The 21,409-nt window shown below is 36.9% G+C and overlaps 1 protein-coding gene across 3 annotated transcripts in view; it reads right to left on the minus strand.

Moving 5' to 3' along the window:
* The window catches only part of LOC145787324 (uncharacterized), a 41,532-nt gene extending 22,159 nt beyond the window's left edge, over positions 1 to 19,373 (minus strand). The window contains exons 1-9 of one of the 3 annotated variants that reach the window (XM_082599047.1): positions 19,294 to 19,330; positions 15,240 to 15,333; positions 14,322 to 14,546; positions 11,573 to 11,776; positions 7,550 to 7,713; positions 6,751 to 6,862; positions 6,176 to 6,286; positions 3,886 to 3,930; positions 1,178 to 1,309 (exon numbers count right to left, since the gene is read on the minus strand). In XM_082599047.1, coding sequence (XP_082455173.1) covers positions 1,178 to 1,309; positions 3,886 to 3,930; positions 6,176 to 6,286; positions 6,751 to 6,862; positions 7,550 to 7,713; positions 11,573 to 11,776; positions 14,322 to 14,546; positions 15,240 to 15,258 — 1,012 coding nt within the window. In that variant the 5' untranslated portion in view covers positions 15,259 to 15,333; positions 19,294 to 19,330. Of the gene's footprint in view, positions 1 to 1,177; positions 1,310 to 3,885; positions 3,931 to 6,175; positions 6,287 to 6,750; positions 6,863 to 7,549; positions 7,714 to 11,572; positions 11,777 to 12,998; positions 13,121 to 14,321; positions 14,557 to 15,239; positions 15,334 to 19,293 lie in introns of those variants that run through there. The other 2 variants (XM_082599048.1, XM_082599049.1) reach the window with 2 other exon arrangements.
* Between the last annotated feature and the right edge of the window lie 2,036 nt (positions 19,374 to 21,409).

Here is a 21,409-nt window from a genome sequence, read left to right on the forward strand (position 1 = left end):
TGGAACATAACGGACGTTTCCATTAACCATTGTGGCCACAAGAGCTTGAGCAGTCCACAACTGACTACTAATTGAAGGATTATTACAAAACTACAGTAGAGCATTTCAGTAAAATGCTACAATAAATATTTAATAATTAAAACGTCAAAATTAGTAAATCTATGGTCCAATGTAAATGCACAGTAGCACTTGGCAGAACTTAAAGGGCTAGTGAATGAATGGGCATTATACTTTAGCATTCATTAAACAAGACAAAGGTTTTGAAAGCCCAGTTCTTTAATGAGAATTCAGCTCAGCATCGGCATGAAGAGAGCTACCATTTGGAACCGCTGTTATAAAGAAACCCAATGTAACATATCAATAAGCAATGTAGAAATAACATCATAATAACGTTGCAGCCAAAACTGCCGTGCTCAGCTAAACAAAAAACGGCACAATTTTTTTTCCATTGAACGCTTCAAACTATATCTATCCACTATCCAGGAATATTGCATTCACAAATCTACCATGGCACACAAATAACCCGTGAAGTTGTTATGATATTGACAATTACGCAATAAGCATTATCGTAATCATGCTTTGAAATGGGTTCTAATTAAACTTAATCTCTGCAAATGAACTACATCGGATGACAAATGGTATTAGTTTATCATCCCTGAGACAAACAATGATAAACACATAAAGTGCGGCCAATTTCGTTGCATCTGCAATATACACTCTGAATACTGAAAAGCTGGGTGTTCACCAGGGCAATTATCGTTTCTAGCACTAGTTGCAATGTTCATCTTTCGTTGCAACTAGTGCTAGAAACGACAATATACACTCGTTGAGCAAATTCTCCGTGGAATAAACAATCTCAATTGCCACATTAGCTGTTTTTGTGCTTCATTCGAACAAGGTTTCAGACATCAGTAGAAGCCAGTGCTCTAATCACAATAGGTCACACAATTCTATATGATCAATTCAAGGAGTGAATTGAGTGCCCGGTTTGAACGTGCAAGAAGAAAATCAACTGTTCCACACTTTGCAAGTTATTCAGAAAAACAGAAGCTCATCGCAGGCCTGATTTGAAACATGAAAGATTCTTCTCAGCAAATTACCTATATTTCCGTTAAAAAATGTAGCCTATGATCCCTTTGGTGCGCAAAATTCACATTAATCTTAAAATAATAATCACCTGGAGATGGAGATTTGGTTTGGGTGGGCGAAGATTCGTATGATCGCAACCCAGATGCAAAGTTCATGTGCGAGGTGTTCATTACCAGAGGACTCTTGGAAAACCGATCACCCTGTCCGCTGCTACTCGAACCTGATTGTCAACCAAATAATGTTTAGATGAAAACATTCTTAAGCTAATGTTAAAAACGATAATAGTTGCATAAAACTTCTACTTAGATATTGTTACTATGGTATTCCTCTTCAGTTCCGATTTCACAAGACGTGCCGTGATGGCTGCTTTGGCCTCATGGGATAGGAGAGGTGTTATAAATGTCCATCTGTTTCAGTGTCCCACCCTCAGGCAAGGATGGCAACATGTAGTAAATTGGGACTAATTAGGAGTAAAAATGACATGGTAGAATTATTTTCAAAAAACAAATTATATATAAGATGATTCCCGTGTACCCTGGCACTTATTCAGTAGGTCGGCTACCACGTGACAAACAACATTTTAATGTAGCCAAGGTAGCAGCAGACAACAAGAAAAATTGTAAACTTAAACCAAGCATATTTATTGCCATACACCTTCCTTAGCTTCAAGCGACAACAACTGCCAAGAACAGGGTTATAGGTGAATTGTTCGTAAACAGTTGTTCGTAAAGCAATTGTTCGTAAACAATTGTTCGTAAAATCAATTCTTCGTAAAGCAATTCTTCGTAAAGCAATTCTTCGTATACATCAATTCTTCGTATAGGTGAATTGTTCGTAAACAGGTGATAGGTGAATTGTTCGTGAACAATTTTTCGCAACAGCAAGGTTTGTCTTGCAATTTCCGATGAAGGTGCGTAATGCAAATTTTCCTGAATAACCAAGTTACGACGACACAAAGAAATAAGCACAATGAAAAAGGGCATTTTTTGTTATTTATTGGAATACAACAATTGTTTGTGTTTAGCAATTCTTTGCTTACACTACCAATACTATTTTGAGTAACTTCGTACAAATTGTCCACGAGCCAAGTTTAGTATGAAGTATTGTGTGCAATTCCACGCAAGTAATCACAAATTTCATCATCTTGAAAGTCTTGACGCCAAGTTCGGACGACTCTAGTTAGTCTTTCTGCACTGTCCTTGTACTTCTTCTTTGGAGGGGGTCCTGCCTGGCCACTGACCAACTGTTCAATGCGAACCTCATTTAGGTTTTGCTCTCGCTTGATTGCAGATATGAACTTCCAAATATCTGGATGATTTGGAGATACGGGAACATGAACCCTCTGTGCCATCCTTCAATGCTATTATTAGTTTTGGGAAGGCCACTGAGGACGCCATCATAGCAGTTCCAGATTTGAATTGCAAACATTGGAGGACGGCGCCCTTGGCGACGATCTGGGCGCCCAACCCAAGTGTCTTCAAAGTAGTCAATTACTTCCTGAGCAACATCTGGTAATACATTCCCATCAATGAGAATGTCTCGTGCTGCTACAGTGCTCCTTCAGGCCACTTGATTGCGTCTTTCTCCAAATGCACTGGCACAAATGGAAGAAACAGCCACGGTGAGTTGAAAGTGAGTACTCTCTGCTCACTGCATTAACCATGGCCTTCTCAAAGTCACTCATGATTGTCTCTGGAACAGCAACAGCAGGTAACAACTCCTTGATCTTTTGCAGCAGATGAATGTATGCCCCTCTCCTTTTGTCCCCCAGCAGGGCATACACCAGAGGCGCTGAAGTGTTTTCCTTCAGTCCGTGTATTGTGTAAAGCTGTTCAAACGGTGAAGGCACTGTCTTGAAGGTGCCGTCAGCATACCAGTGCTTTGAACGGGCAAGGAGCTGCAGATTTCTTTCAGTGGCAAAGAGGACCATACAGTTATCTCCAGGCCCAGAATCATAGGCCAAGAATGTTACACCAGCAAACGTTTGCTTGTACTCTACTGGAAGCACAATGTCACGGAGAGAATGTGGGATTGCCGGGCCTGCATTTTCCTTCAATCGCACTTGGGTGACTGCCCTTTTCATGCTTTGCACACTTGGCAGTTTTGCTGCCATGGCTTGACTGAGTCCAATAGTTTTTGCTGAGACGAGGTAACTTGGGGCATCACGACTGTCTTTTGCTGCACAACGAATATTTTCCATAACCTTTGCTGCTTCGACATGACCAGCATCTCCAGCATGATTGTGCTCACCTCTGGATTGTACAATGGCTGCCATAGCAGTTGTTACTCGTGCAGGACATTTCTTATTAAAATGTTCACATTTCCAATAAGTAGTTTCTTGCCCTTGTGCGTTAAGTGCACTATAATCTTTGTAATAAAACTGGCCACTATACAAAAGCTTTGGCTTTCCTTTTTCACTGCTTGCAAACTGTAATGCCATTCTGAATCAGGAACTCTACACTCTGTCTGCTCGTCTACACTCTACAGGTACAGCAGGTCTTTAAGCACAATTAGCACATTTCTAGCATATAGGCTACCCTAATTGATTGTTCGTAAACAGTTGTAGCTTTTTTTTTGAAAAAAAAGCTGTAGCCTAACTTTTATGAACATTTGTTTACGAACAATTAGTATTACGGTCAATTGCATGCCCGAAGAATTGCTTTACGAAGAATTGATTTTACGAACAATTGTTTTACGAAAAACTGTTTACGAAAAAAACGTCGGACACCCAAGAACAGGTATCAGAACAGAACAAATAGTAGACAAAACTTAATAGACAAGCTCAGAAGTACCTACCTATAGCAGTAGTTGAGGTTGGAGTTGCATCTCCTCCTTCATTCCCTGAAGAAATAAACATCATTAATTGTATGTTCATGTAATATTGGATCTGTCACCAGATTCAACTGACTATAAAATCCAATTTGAATCGTCAAGCAATTGCTGATGGGCTTTTCATTCCTTTATCTCTTGAGCTGTATTACAAAACTGAAAGCTCAATGGATTTTTAGCAAACCTTTAAGTGATACGACGATTTTGGGTAAAAAATTCCATTACTGTAGTTGGCAATTTCAGTATATTACAGTAGATTGAAAAGATTGTTTTGTGTGTAAGCAACGCGTTTTTATTAAATTTGTGAATCAAACGTTTTTGAACCTACAAAAAGGCCACCTTTTTATATAAATGCTTTTGACATCAATACATTTAGAAGCAATTAGAGCAAGAGCTTACTGAAAAATCAACCGAAAACGTGTTAAAGTGGTTAAAATCAATACAAGCATGCTACGGTGATAAGAAAATTGATCTGTGCATGCACAACCAAACATAGTGAAGGGCAATCAAGCTAACCAAGTTCATATGAACTGAGAGTGGAATTTAATATTAAAATAGTGCGTATATATATACTACCAAAACGCTGTTCAAGGAGAAAATTTAAAAAATCGATATCCTCAAATTTTTCACAAGCATATAGCACGGCAAACGTCAGAAGTGCTATTATTTAAACACAAAGCAATGAGGCATTTTATTCAAATTCGAGCAAAACTCGTGTCCATAACCGTTGCATAATTCTATACGCACTGCAGATTGCTGAACACATCGAGAAAGACAAGCAGGTCGTAAAGTACTGCTACTTTCTCAGCATGTAAAGGTGAAAAATAATCAACCAATTTATTGGGTCCACGTCTTTTAGGCGCAGACAGTTAGGCGCCGGCCAAATAGGCGCACACACTGTGGCGTCTGGATATTTAGGTGCGGAGCACTGTGGCGCCCGTTCATTTAGGTGCTACTCCTAGTAAAGTCTGCAGATTGTATCAGCTTTGCAGGTAGGGCAATGCTTTTCACACAAAATGTTATATTGGACAGAAAATATGTTGTTCTGTTAATGCGCGTGTGGAGATGAGGTGCGAGACAACACTCCACTAATCTTGATATTAGCACATCTCCACAGCACATTTGCTATGCATCCTGAACACAGGTTGCAGCCAGATGGAATCTTGCTTAATCTGTTATCTTTCGCAATTGCTTCTACTCGCGATGGATTGGTCGTGTGGCGAGCACGCATGAGACAACGCTCTACTACATGAATACATTTCTATAGGGCATATGAACCCTGGCTACAAGTTGCAAGCATAATGGTGCGACTTTGCTCGTTATTACACTTAGTCGGAGTTTTGACGGAAAACTAAGTTGCTCTTCACCAGGGAGCTCTTCACTGAAGCCTACCAACCGCTTGAATATAGGCTACGGTATATTTTTTACTGATTATTTGACTCACTAAAAGCGGACCCAGTCATGTTTGGAAACTTGAATAATTAATTTATTGATAAAGCTCTCGCCGACGCAAACCTGGACTAACAACAAATAAATGCCGAACACGCGCATTAAAATACAATATATTTTTCTGTTCAATACAACATTTTGTGTGAAAAGCATTGCCAGTTCAAGCAGCTTCACTCACGGAAGCCATGACATATTTTTCTGTTCAATATAACATTTTGTGTGAAAAGCATTGCCCTACCTGCCAAGCTGATACAATCTGCAGACTTTACTAGGAATAGCACCTAAATGAACGGGCGCCACAGTGCTCCGCACCTAAATATCCAGACGCCTCAGTGTGCGCACCTATTTGATCGGCGCCTAACTGTCTGCGCCTAAAAGACTTGCTCCCAATTTATTGACTACTTTTTTTCATTCTGCAATTGAAATAAATTGGATTAAATTGAAAATGAGTAAGATTACTACGTTCCATGCAATTTCAACAGAATCAAATTGATAAAAACACCGAGAACTAAATAATCTACAGTAGTGGTTCTCAAACTGTGAGTTGTTACTCTAAACTAAGTTGCAAGATGTTTGAGAAGTCGTTTGTTGTTCTTCAACTTTTTCAAACAACAACAAATAAACTTCCAATGCATTATGATCTAATTAAATCTTACAGCTCTAAAACTTCAAAAAAAAAACTTGTTGCTTTGATTACAAATATAAATGATTGCTTCAAAACTTCAAGTCCCTGCGCAAAGAGTTTGAGAACCACTGATGTCCAGCATTGCGCAGCAACTTAACTCGATTGTTCACAAACAGGTTTTACCGTGGGAGGGCACTCGTTTCGTCAACCGGGTGGCGTCAAAGTAGTGAAATGGAGAAGGTGCAGTATTGATATGGGTTGCTTGGGTCGCAACCCCCCCACCGCCCCCATATCCTTGACAAACGAACAAACATGCAGTGTGATGTTAATATTGTTATCAAACATTGACAAAAACTCAAAACGTCATGCAGTTAAGAGCCAATATGTTGCCGCTTACATATTTTAACAAACGTAATTATGCACAAATGTACTTAAGGAATTCCACAACTTAATCTAATCACTTAACCAGGGCTGTGGAGTCAGCTAGTTATAGACCAAGGAGTCGGAGTCGTGTATTTTCGCCCGACCCCACAGCCCTGCTTTTAGCTAGCTTGGGAATGTAAAACTATTAAAATCGGTATCAAAATTTCATTTTCAAGCACAAGTTTTGTAAAGTTTAATAAATTTTAGTATTACATTGACACGTTAAGAATAGAAATGACCTTAACTAACCTGTTTAACATTGTGAGAAAATAAGATGAAAGCAAACCAAAACAAAGCAAGACATTCACAATTCACAACTCACACAAGAGACATACCTCCTGCACCCCATGACCACCTTTTGGACTTGTCCACCGATGAACTTCTTTTCTGTCTCAGAACAACTTTGGCTTGTTCATCACTTCGGGCGACAATCGCTTCAGCGCGTTTCTGACAAAAGAATCTGTTAGTAGTTCACGTAAATGTCTTAACATCTTCTGATGTCACCCACAGTGAAGAAATAACATATAAATCAACTAATTCCTAACAAAAGTCTACTTTCCGTTCTGTTCAACCGGTGCCTTTCTACCAAGACTTAAAATTGAACCTGTGCTATTTCAGAAAGGCGAAAGTAGTTTTTGCTGCTATAAGGAAACCACTCCAGTAGGTAAAGCACATGCTATCTGCACATATGTATTTCTCATTACAGTATGTATTTCAGGTTTTGCTTCTTAGTGACTGCATAATTGTAGACGGCTTGGGGCAAAACATGGTCTGTATGACACGTGATGAAGACATAAATGTTTACGATGTAGAAATGTGATTCGGAGTCTTGAAACCTGCCCATGTTTTCAGTGCAAATATTGAAGGATGTCTCGAATTTTTTTGAGTGATTTAAACACATCAAAGTATACGTTATTCATAAGGATACAATATTCATCACTGCACTTCTGTTAAAAGAATGCATTGCAGATAAATAAGCACAAAGCTGCCCCAACGGCCAAAATTTTAAACTGTTATCAGACTGGCATGCATTTGCATAAGTGCATACATTTTCGTTGAAATGCCGAATGTAAACCAAATAGCGCATAAGTTTGTCAACTTTAAGATGCAAACGTTTCACTCTAAACTACTTACTTTTTCCTCCTGCAATTGTTTACTTTTTCTGTCTTCCACCTCTTTTCGCCTGATATGCTCTTTTCCTCTTGTTTCTTCTGCTTTCTTTTTCCGTTCTCCTTGCTCCTTTTCCCATTTAGCACGGGACGCCTTTTCTCTTTCACGACGAGCAATGGCATGTTCATCTGAACAGTTTATAAATCAAAAGTAGTCACGGTTATTCAATTTGTGTATAATATTCTTCATAAGTACAATAATACTGCAGTGAACACAAAGCAATTCTGTATAATTATCTATCTTCGTTTTAAAACAAATCGTCCTAAAAGACATTCCGGCCTACTGTAAATGCACTGGTGTGGAGAGGGTACGGTAACACGCTATGACATTTCTCATTAAAAATTCATTTTAAACCACGCTTGGACTTAATAGAAAGGTATGTTTATGAAATGATGATGATGATGAAAACTACATTTTATTTCCAGGTTGAATAAATAAATAGATTGAGTGAGAAAAAAATAATGCAAAAAATGTGTAGCCTACATCAGCAGCATTCAAACTTTTACTCAATGAGTTTCAATGATTTTGGAAAAAATGAAGGCTTGAATAATCAAATGAAAAAATATCAGCAATGAAATCCCGCATAGCAATCTGTTTGGACTACTTTAAAACTTTATAGTATAACTCTTCAATGACGTTTCAGGATTCAATGCAATTTCCAATGCCAAGGTTTAAACTTTTCCTGTATCGATAATATTGAGCAATCATGGGGTATGAAGCATGTATTATATCTATCACTTGGTGAAAGTGCAATACATTAGAAGCAGTGGAACTGATATTTTCCCAGACTATGATGTGGATAACTTGCTATGGCTAAAGAAGGACTTTATGAAGCAGATGGCCTCAATAACCGAACCCCAGTGAAATCTTTGTTCTAGGAAAATAGCCCACAAAAGTGGAGCTTCGTGTGTGTAAACTAAAACATCGCAACATATCAATCGCACAACTCTACTTCAGTACCAAAAGTCGACAAACGTTTGGTAACTTTGAGCTTTCAATCATTCAGAGTGCAACAGCCGTGATGGAAATCAAAGTGCACAAAGGAGCCGAACAAGGCACAACCCTCAAGGTCCTTGGCAGAGTCTGGGTCCGAAGTGGCCAAGGTCTGTGGAACTGGAGCGTGGGGGAAAATCGTGGGGTGCAATAAGTTGCCAATCTCTGTTTTAACTCATAGAACTGAACTTATGAGAGCAAGGCCAATTACATAATACATATCATACACTCTATTTATTATAGATCAAAAGTTCTTACATTTAATGAAATGAAGAATTTTCAACAAGTTTTTTTTTTAAGTTTGATGAAAAATAGGAAACATAAATAATCATGATTGGTTTCAATTGCAATAATGTTGCATTACAAAATTCTGCAATCAGCCACATACATGATATATACATTGCTGAATGCCACATCACAGCGTATTGCAAATACGGTCACCAAAATCATGATAAAGAATATTAATGGCAGAGAATACTATTCAACATGAGCAAAGTCCTGAGCAGTTTGCATAGAAACAATTATAGTGCATGATTAGTTAGCATTCAAAAGATCAACATTCTGTATCTTGTACAAACCTAAATTAAAATCCTGCTGAAAAACACCTGAAATGAAATAACACTGAAAGTTGCCTTTATTTCATTGCTCAAAGCGTTTTGTTTGAAATTTTGCTCACTGCTATTGCTAAGTGTAAAAAAATGGTTTATATACTGTACTAAAAATAACTTCACAAAAGCATTACATAACACAGTGAATACATTCGTTAAAATGCACTATTTTGTATACACCGCAAGCTGTACACACAATAAAAGGCCTTTAGATGCCATAGTAAGTTACCTATAAATTTTCATCAATGTTCGAATCTCCAAAAACTTTATCGACTTATACAAACACTAATTTTACTACATTCAAGATTGTTGCTTGTTACACTTCAAAGTGGGTTTAGACAAAAATCTATCTGTTCTGTCTACAATTTTTTTACATGTTTTAGCTAAAGATGCTATTATTATAACCAAATCGGTTTTCACACTTTTTCACACATCATCATCAACCTTTTCACACATCATCATCAACCAATTTTGTTTATACAGGCCAAGAATTAATCCTTATGTTGAGAATGTGGCATGTCTCTCATCGACAACGAAGTCTTCCTCTCCACACCTCACAGTCTGTTGGGATGGCAGAGTCTATGTTTAGGGCTAAAAGATCACACAACAAGTTCTTCTCAAAAAATTTTTGGTCTACCTTAACCCTGCTGTGCTGCAATGTTGACAGCACTAGCCGGATCTCTCATCTGACCTGAGAGATCCAGCTAGTGCTGCGCTCAACGAGCCGATTGCCCAAGCCATCTTATTCTGACCAATAGGAGGACTTCATCAAACGTTTCTTATTATTAGCCTGGATAAGAGAGTTTTAAACTGGATGTTGCCTTTAGGTTTGGCCAAACAACATATTCTCACCATCCACCATTGCTATGTCATGACGTTGCAGGTGCTTTATAATTTTTCAAACATTTTGCAGCCATGGAGCGACGGAGCATCTTAAAAGGTGCTTTTAAGAGTTATTGAATTAATCACCAAACTGTTATAATAGAATTTTAAACGCAGGTGTTGTATTTTCTGAGTTTTGTTTGTGTGTTTTCTGAGTTTGTCTGTACGCATTCTATGATCGTCGGCAAGTGAAATTGTCATCAGATCTTCACAGACAGTGACAGTAGCACTTGATAGTTGATACCGAAAATGACACTGCTCACACAGATGGAGTAAACTTGGCATCTCATTGTAGCAGGAAGTTACTTGCTTGTGAGAATATGGAGGAGTTCTTTTCCAGGCTGACTTGCACTGTGTTATGTCTGCAAGCCTACATGCCCCCTTCAGAGGGCATGGTATCTCTGGGAGCAAGTCTTTTAGGCACAGACAGTTAGGTGCCGGTCAAATAGGCGCGCACACTGTGGCGTCAAGATATTTAGATGTGAAGCACTGTGGCGCCCGTTCATTTAGGTGCTATTCCTAGTAAAGTCTGCAGATTGCATCAGATTGGCAGGTAGGGCAATGCTTTTCACACAAAATGTTATATTGAACAGAAAAATATGTTGTTTAGTTAATGCATGCGCTTTTATTTGTTGTTAGTCATGGCTTCAGTGAGTGAAGATGCTTTATCCGGCAATGCTTTTCACACAAAATGTTATTGAACCATAGACTGTAGTGTGTATTGAACAGAAAAATATATCTTGGCTTCCGTGAGTGAAGCTGCTTAAACCGGCAATGCTTTTCACACAAAATGTTATATTGAACACAAAAATATATTGTTTTTTTAATGAGCGTGTTCGGCATTTATTTGCTGTTTGTCCAGGTTTGCGTCGGCGAAAGCTTTATAAATAAATTATTCAAGTTTCCGAACATAACTGAGTTCAGTTTTAGTTAAGTCAAATAATAACTACACTAAGCATCAGTAAAAAATATACCGTGGCCTATATTCAAGAGGATGGTAGGCTTGAGTGAAGAGTAACTTAGTTTTCCGTCTGATAGCCTACAATCTGCAAACTTTACTAGGAATAGCACTTAAATGAACGGGCGCCACAGTGCTCCGCACCTAATTATCCTGACGCTACAATGTGCGCACCTATTTGACCGGCGCTTGACTGTCTGCGCCTGAAAGACGTGGACCCGGTATCTTTATATCTCTAATAGGTTGTAAATAATTTACGTTAAGTCTAAGAGTTAAACTGTTGTGCAAAATGCCAGCATTTGATGAATGTAAAATAGCAGTCTTCAGATGTACGATGGACAGATCAACTGCTTCATAAATCATGTGCTCAGAAAATGAGACAAACTTTCCCAGCAAAAAAAACGTAGTAGCAATATAGTTTGTAGGAAACATTAGCACAAATTAACTTATCACAGTTGACTTAAACAACAAATCACTGAATGTGGTAAGACAAGCTTGCCAACTACAGTAGCCTATATATTATACAAGTTTTTTTTTAATACAAACCAATGATTTGCTGTTGTTGTTCCCTTCGTTCTCTTGCGGACGATATCTTATCATTGATAGAAGTGGCAGGTCTCTTACTATTCTGGAGTTTAGATGCATCCAGAACTGGCTGAGCATATGGAGCACGAAGACTCGGTGAACACGCATTAGGAGATATTATGGACTTGCTTGGGACTGAGGGCGACATTTGCTTTTTTGCAACACCTGACAATTTGCAATTAATAAAAAATAAACTATGTGAATCGGGAAAATTCAGCTTATTTCATTTGCAACTGATCACCACTGCAATGTTTTCTATAATTTGTTTAGTTTATTTTAAATACAAGATAAATGCCTGATAATACGCAGCAATGCAGCATCTATCAGTCAAATTTTGAGTGCAGTCATTAGCTGGTGCTTCAGGTAACTGTAAGCAAATATACCATCGTCCATCAGTGGTTGTGTACAGTGAAGCATACTTTTGTAACTTCACAAGACATCAACAACCCCGTATTTCTGAGCCAGACCACTTTAAGAAAAATTCCAAGATTAAAAACATTTCAATTCTAAAATAAAACATCCTATTGTTTCAATAGAGCTTAAAGCTTAAATCTAACCTAACCTAGCTTGCTATCTCACTAAATATGATTGAACTGTCATGGTTGATCAACAGTTATCTGCATTACAGAACATGTAGCTGGGGTTTACAGTGAATCTTTGAATGGGACATTGGTTTGACAACTGTCAGATGTTTTCTCTTGTTATTTCAACGTTAAAAACTGTTTCAATTACAAGCACATGCATTAGCCTATACCATGAACTCAGATACCAGATAAGCTGCCCAAATCCTTTTTAAACTACCTAATTAATTATTTTATTACTATTTAACAATTATTATATCTTTAAACTGCTGTTTCAACAATTATAATACCTTATCTTAAATCCTACCAAGTTTCATTGATAAAGTGAAAATGCAGTAGCAGTTAAAAGTTGCACCCTTAGCTCTGAGTTTCTGATTTAAAACCAGCTTCTCTGTTCACAAATTTGTTGACAGGTTATGATTTGCAATTGGGTGAATCATCTATCAAACTAACAACACATGAACTCCCAAGAGCAGTAATGTCAAAACCATTTAACCCATGGGACCTTTGCCTGAAAGCTGATTCATTGCATCATAAGAGATAAAACACATGGTAATAATTTAAGTTTATCGACGTTACAAATCATTTTTTGCTGCAAGTTTTGCATCTTAAGCAAAAAACTGCATATTTACTATGGTATATGGGTTATTCCATGCCAAATGAGCAAATGGGTTACACCACATGTCATAGATTTGATTGAAATTTGGCATACTTGTAGATGTCAAAGAAATATTAAAAAGACAAAAAAAATTTTTGGAAAATTTTAAATATAATATTAGTAGAGTTATGGTCATTAGAAAATTCACCATTTTTGCCTGTTCCGCTTCAATGATTTTGTCCAATTTCTTATTACTGTATATTTCTAATTTCTTAACCTGTGATCAAACAAAATGGCTGAAAATTGCTAGACAGACATTTTAAGACCCGAGGAATCCAAAAATGTAAATTAAAAAGTTGACATAGAACTTCTTGATATGATTATAAAGGTTTCAATTTGCTACATGCATTTTTCGGAGGCCAAACTTTGGAAGCCTATAAAAAAAATGGGTATAAAAATTAAGAACTGAAATTCACATACTTTATACTTATATCAATACTCTTTCATGTCAAATAAAAAATATGAATTAATTTTGATAACTACTATGATAAAAGCTAAATTATCTGACTTGCAAATTTTGTACTTTTTTACACTCATTGTTCAAGATTTTTGTCTATGACATCACAATTTACATTATTGCTTGTTGATGACATCACAATTTACATATTGTTTGTCATGACAATTGTTATGTATATAGCTCATGAATGAATTGAATACTGGAAATGCACTTAGGTTTAGTGTTCAATTTTAGGTTGTCCTATTAGTACTACATTAGTTTTACTTTTACAATAACACAATTATTTATCACAGCAATGCAACATTTGGAAAAAAATGGAGAAATTGTGCCATAAAATTCACTTTGCAAGAAGCAGTGGGTTTGTGGACATTGGTGGACTTGCAGAAACAGATGAAAATGTTTATTATGAACAGTGACATTTCTCTGCTTCAAGCAGATAGATGGGCTTTGAACACTTGAACAGTGGGAAAAGTATATTTCCTGTTTGCAAGATCTGTCGAGCATGTTAGGAATAATACATTACTAATAATAAGACAACCTAAAATTGAAATCACAGTTAAAAGAGTACGGTGATTAACTCTACAAGTTACCACTAATATTACTATGGTGCATAGTCTACAACACTAAACCTAAGTGCATTACCAGTATTCAGTTAAATGGTGAATTTTCTAATGACCATAACTTCACCAATGTTTAAAATTTTTCAAAATTTTTTTTTGCGTTCTTAATATTTCTTTAACATCTACAAGTATGCCAAATTTCAATAAAATCTATGACATGTGGTGTAATTTTCCCAAAAAATTTGCTCATTTGGCATGGAATGACCCATATAAATATAATGTTAGTGCTAAATAAATTTTCATCAACAATATTTTATGTATATATATACAAGCCAAATTGTAAAGCATTTTTCAGGTTCAAAAAATACAACTTTTCAAAAATTTTCAGTGATATCCCAATAATTTCTTCTGACAAAATCAAACACTGACAACAATGTAGTAGAGCCAAACTTACCAGTTTTTATAGATTTGCTTCCATCTGTGTGAAGTGCATATGGTGCAGGGGAAGATGGCCTATGCCTTGAATTTGTGAAAGTACTATCTCCTCCTTCCAGTAGAGTAATTTCTTTGCTTTTTTTAGTCAACGATTTATCCATTTCATTACTAGTGTCATTGCTTCCATCAATACCAGTATTTAACTCTAGAGATGATTTAGCACCGGGTTCAACCATACTAAAACCTGTGTATTGCTGCATCAAATAAATATATAGAATTATAGATCAATACATAAAATGACAATTTTGAAATACATTATAATGATAATGACCAAACAAACAGTGAACACTTATGACAGTATGCTTTAGTGCAATTAGTGCTACTGATTAAAGTACTAGCCATAACTCGGATTTAAACATTTCTTTGTCAAGCCATCAATGACAATACTTGTAATTTCAAAACAAACCTTATCAAAATGTTATGGTATATTCCACAGTCCATCAGAATCTCATAACCCTATTGTCATAGGCTACTTTAACCTTTTTAAGGTAGAATTAGAAAAAGAAAGACCATCCAGAGTTGTTCACAATTAGCATAATTATGTATATATATATACTGCATATATCCAGAATGGCCCGTTTCGGTGAATCCGATTTGGTGAGTTCCCTATTCGGTGAGAGTCTTTTTCGGAGAGTTCCCTATTCGGTGATTTTTTTTTAAATTATGGGGTACCGTAGCCTAATTATCATTGCCGCTTCAGGGATAAGGGTAGGAGATAGGGTTAGGATCTTATTTCAACGTTTAGCGACGTTAAAACGATGTAAAAACGGCAATGATAATCAGGCTACGGTACCCAATAGTTTTCAAAAAATCACTGAATAGGGGAACTCTCCGAAAAAGGGTCTCATCGAAAAGGCTCTCACCGAATCGGACTTACCGAATAGTAGCAGACCCATATATATCACATTAGATTGCCAAATCCCAGGGCCATTATGTCACATCTTGCTACGGTAATATATGAGAAAGTAAACCTGCTCAAGAAAATGAAATATTTTCTGACAGGTGTCAAACCCACAACAATGCTTGATATGAACGACTTGGTTACATGTAATGCAAAGGAATTTGTTTTCACGCTAGTCAGTTCAATCATAAACAGCTAAAAATTGATTTTGATCATCTAGCTCAGTGATTCCCAAACTGTGTGCCGCGGCACACTAGTGTGCCGCCACAGATTCTCGAGTGTGCCGCAAACCTTTTCGCAATTTTGGAAAAGAACCGTATATATAAATATTTAAAATAAGGCATGCAGACATGCAATCATGCATATGCGACTTAACCCTATCTTTGTACGAGCTGTTTTCGTACGCGAAAAGTATGTCACGCCGTCACGGGCTATCTTAGCCCCATGCTAATTAATCGCTAATAACGGGAGCCATGAAAATCACAGCCAAAATATTTTACAAGATAATAGCCATGTGTATTGTGCGCATAGAAATTAAATTATTTCCAACAAATTTATTGAAATATATATATACAGTGTTTGAGATGAAAAAACGTCAGGAAGTCGGTTTTCATTCTAATTTCCAGAAAATAGCTTCAAAATTTATGTAAGTGTGCCGCGAGCGTTTTATACATACATAATTATTTTAGTGTACCACAAGCTGAAACAGTTTGGGAACCACTGATCTAGCTGCTAGCTGATCAAAATCGATTTTTAGCTATAGTATTTATGATTGAACTGACTCGTGTGAAAATAAATTTCTTTGCACTAATAAACTTTATTTATCTTACTATTTCCAGTTGGTTTATTGCTTGAAATATAACAAAGCAATAGAAAAAGGCAGTGTCTGTAAAAGGAGTACACATCTAGGTACCGGTACCTAGTCTTCTAAGTTAAACCTGCTATTTGTTACCCATGAAAGAGTATATATATATTAGGGTGGCTCTTAAAATTGAGTTTTTGAATTTTGCTTGGGACACCCTTTCAAATGGTGAGGTTGTCAGAAAAAATAACTCTTGCAAATTTTTTTTTAATTTGAAGTTGATTTAGAGGTGGCCCTCCCCCCCTAAAGTTCTGTGCCCTCCCTCGAAATACCAAATCTGCGTAACTCGAAAACCACTTGAGCTAGAGATACAGTTATTGTGTTAAAAGATGCAGAAAACATGGTTTTCTATCTGCTTTCTGAACATTGAATGTATCTATCTTGAGTAGAAAAGCAGTTATTTAGAAAAAACGCATTTGACCAAATCTTGATTTTACAACCTTTTTTGTGACCACGCAACCGTCTACAAAATTTGTTTTTTTTTTGTCTTAATTTTTGCACCTTAGAGGGAACACTGGTAACGATATTCATTTCAAAATGTAATTCTGGTCAGTATCATACTGGAAGAAGCGATATTATTGACAATATTTTACATATTGCCTTGCGTATCGTGACAGGATGTCTGCGACCTACACCATCGGACAATTTCCCTGTCCTTGCAGGCAACCAACCAGCTGAGTTTCGTCGCGAAGAAGCCATCCTGTCTCTTTCTCGCCGCACTACGAACCCCAACCACTTGCTCCACTCAAATCTCTACGAATCTGTGAGCGAGCAATCGAGCATCCTCGGCAACTGAAATCGAGACACCCATTTGTATGTGACGCACAACTCCTGATGAAAACCGCTGAAGACCAATCCATCAGCGCGGCTACCTGGGAGGACAGCAAATGGAGCTCAGAGTGAAAGAAGAACTCCTCAAGACTCTAAAGTTGTATCTCCGACACCAGCCCCCATCCAACCGGAATGGATAATTTGCCAAGGAAGGCCTGGGTGCGGCTCAACCGCCTGCGTACTGGGCTAGCCTACTGGAGTCAGACTATTCCGCTTCAACATGCACAAATGGGGGATGGCTCCATCCGCAATCTGTGAGTGTGGCAAAGAGGAACAAACCACAGACCACACCATCTGTAACTGCACCAAATGGTGTGCGTGGTCTGCTTGAACTGGATGACAAATCAATGGATCAATGGACGAATCAAAGGATTGCTGCTCAACACCTGCTCAAGCATCTAAACAGCATCGCCACTGCCCAAGAGTGGTAAAAGACAGAGCCCTTGACCCCTGGAGTAACAAAGAAGGTTTAAAGTTTAAACGAAGAAGAATAGACAATATTGTTCTTGTTGGAATTTGGAAACAGTTTCCTGTGTTCAGTAACAACTTGCAAAAGAAACTGAAGTTGGTACTCATCTTCAGTTAAGATTTTGTTAAAATCCTGGATTAGACTTAGAGCAACTCCTCTCTCTGCTCTGTCATTGACTACTGAAAGTCCCTTCGCCATGTGTAAAGCTTGAATAAATGCACCATCTTCAGTCCAATGAGCAGGATCCTTTGAAAGTATAATTATTGCTTCATTTTCACCCAACACCAACAGCTGAAGAAGCCATTTTGAATTAGAGGTGCAATACTGATCTAGACCCTTATTGCTAAGAAACGCATCTACTTTGATGCTTGGTCTCCTTGGTGGACGTTCTCCTGTTTCATCTAACATGGTTGCCACCATTAGCTTTTTACTTTCCACAGACAATCGAGAGTCAAACAAGGCTAGACCAACCATTTCTTCGGACAGATACCATAAATGCAGACCAAGCTTTTTGCATAAATCGCCTTCGCCATCCAACAAGTGCGATGCATAGCACCTGAAGCTTGAAAGCGGATTCCACGCTCAGGAGTTTCTCCAAGGAATATGATAAAAAACGGGCATTTTAGCTATGCATGAATGCATAAAAGTTTAGGAATACTTATTTCGTTTATTGCTTTACCAGTTTTACAGGTTAGTTTATGAACTTTGTTTATTGAATAGCTTGGGCCACAATACTTGTTTAGCACTGTTTTGTGCTAGAATACCGAAAACAGGTTTTTTCTAAATAACTGCTTTTCTACTCAAGATAGACGCAATCACTGTTCAGAAAGCAGATAGGAAATCATGCTTTCTGCATCTTTTGACACAAAAACCGTATCTCTAGCTCAAGCAGTTTTTGAGATATGCAGATTTGGTATTTTGGAGGAGGGCGCAAAACTTTAGGGGGGGAGGGCCACCTCTAAATCAATTTCAAATTCAAAAATTTTTTGCAGGAGTTATTTTTTCTGACAACCTCACCTTTTAAAAGGGTGTCCCACACAAAATTCATATTTTTTTCATTTTTTGCCAAATAAGAGCCACCCTAATATATATATATATATATAATATGATAAATATCAGACCAATAGTTTGTAGCCAATAAAAAATGCGGTAACAATGTTTGTTTGGTATAAACATGCTTGCTTATATTTACTCAAGAACAAAATATGGCCATGCATAAATTCTTGTTTTGTGATTAATTATTAACCAAGAGTAAACTATCAAACTAGTAAGTTGTAATAAAGCCAAGGTAGACAAAGTAGGACAGATAACATTTGGCAAACTTGTTTGTAGTGGGTAATTTGGTATCTATACACAAAACTGGCAATGCAGTTTACATAGCCATGAGCCATGCAGGATTGCAAGGTGCACGCAGATGGAAAAGTTACAGCAAGCAAACGTTTATTTCAACATCCCCCAACCTAGAAGTGCACCAAACAGCACTATCAGTCCATCAACCGCATCCAGACCTCCACAGTCATGCAAAATTCACAAACAAGCAAACCATTTTTACAAAATTTGCTATTTTTCTACTAGCCTACGCAATACGCATCAAAACAATTAAAAATGAACATAAATCAATAGTTTTTTTTCAAGTCTAAACCTTAAACCATTTGACCAGGTTAACACTCACAATAGTATTTCAAACTTTTTTTTAATATAATATAATTTATGTTGTGGAACCGGTTTTCTTCCTATAGGATTCATCAGCACAACTGGATCGAAACGAAAAAATTACAGAAGATTACTATTAGCACAACTAGCCCAAAAAAAACGCAAATTTACATGTTGAATAAATAAAAAAATAAAAGTCACTGAATGTCCAAAACCTTCATATCCTTGCTTTATTCTTTTTCATTTCTTTTTTTTCTTCATAGTATTGCTAAATATATTATACCAAATACAGAAAATATTGCAACAATTTGATACGGTAACTTACTAAAACTGTCCGTACAAGCAGCAGTAAAAAGTAGAATAATTGAGATGAATTTTACAAGTATGGTTAAGAAATGCTTATGACGGTGCAATATGGAACAAACGCTTCTATTACATCATCATGCTAAACTTGCAAGATGCAAAAGGTTAGCAATCAATGCGGCAGAAATAGGTGACAAGGGATGGAAAAACTAGAAAAACCAATCTATGATCAAAAGTCATAATAAACAAACATAATAATAATATAATAATAAAAATAATAATATATAATAATAATATATAATATAATATATAATAATATATAATAATAGTCATAATAATAAAAAACCGTCATAAGCATTTCTTAACCATACTTGTAAAATTCATCTCAATTATTCTACTTTTTACTGCTGCTTGTACGGACAGTTTTAGTAAGTTACCGTATCAAATTGTTGCAATATTTTCTGTATTTGGCAATACTATGAAGAAAAAAAAGAAATGAAAAAGAATAAAGCAAGGATATGAAGGTTTTGGACATTCAGTGACTTTTATTTTTTTATTTATTCAACATGTAAATTTGCGTTTTTTTTGGGCTAGTTGTGCTAATAGTAATCTTCTGTAATTTTTTCGTTTCGATCCAGTTGTGCTGATGAATCCTATAGGAAGAAAACCGGTTCCACAACATAAATTATATTATATTAAAAAAAAGTTTGAAATACTATTGTGAGTGTTAACCTGGTCAAATGGTTTAAGGTTTAGACTTGAAAAAAAACTATTGATTTATTTTCTTAATGATTGCTTTCTGCGTTAGGTTGATCGCCCATTTGAGGAAGTGTCATAGTACCTGATCACCTTTAGCAGTTAGTTTTTCTCACTTTTGATTAAAAATGAACATTTGCATTAACTTTCAAAACAATAGTTAAGCCACAGTGGCTTGACGAATCAACAAACCAAGACAAACCACAAAATGATATGTATACACATGAACACCACCAGTCAACAATAAAAATCACAAATATATAAAATAGTTTCAGGAACCCATTGAATACATACAATGCATGGCTTTCAAGTGCATAACATGCAGCATATTATTAGCAATTTATTGTTGGAAGACTACCATTGTACAATGAAAAAGTTAACAAAATAAAAACAAAAAGTAACATAGTTAACAGTACCATCAGTCCATCACAGGCTACTTGTCGGCTGCATTGCCGAATGGTGAGAGCCTGAAACGACGTTTGAAAGGGCGCCTGTTCAACACCGCTCAAGAGCATGTGGCTGTGTCTTTGGCAGGACACTTAAAGGCATGCCTGAAGCGGAATGGCCCGTTTCGGTGAGTCCGATTCGGTGAGTCCGATTCGGTTAGTCCGATTCGGTGAGTCCGATCCCTTAACGGGGGATAGGGACAGTGGAATACCGGGACGACTCACTTTATTGATTTTTTTACGATATGGACAGCTGGAGGGTCACTGCGAAATTCAAAAATTGGCGAAACTGCAAAAAGTTTTCTTTGCTTTTACGTAAATTCATTCTTAGCGAATGAAATGCTATATATATTTTGCGTAAAATTTTGAGTGCTAGAACATCGGCAAAACCTTACTAAAGCAGTGTGAAGCTAACTACCGTTACCACTGTAGCGTAAAATCCATCGCTGCATTATTATGACTGGAATAGTATTAAATAAACATGATATCACATATTTCCATACATTCATTTTGGCAATACACACTTTGTACACATGCAGCCAGGTCCTATATGGTGCATCTGGATATGCAACACATAGCGGTAGACATCAAGCTGCAGTTGTGCCAAATTTTGTCATTACACTATGACCCTCCAGTTGTCCACCATCATTTTGAGTGAGCAATCCCCTACTTCTACCATCCCTAACGGGGGATTTTTTCAATTCTTTTTTTAAATTATCGGGTACCATAGCCTAATTATCATTGCCGTTTTAGGGTTAGGAGTTAAGGTTAGGGGTTAGAAGTTAGGAACTCACCGAATCAGACTCACCGAATTGGACTCACCGAA

The sequence above is a fragment of the Aplidium turbinatum genome, chromosome 18 (assembly GCF_918807975.1).
Source record: "Aplidium turbinatum chromosome 18, kaAplTurb1.1, whole genome shotgun sequence".
NCBI lineage: Eukaryota > Metazoa > Chordata > Ascidiacea > Aplousobranchia > Polyclinidae > Aplidium > Aplidium turbinatum.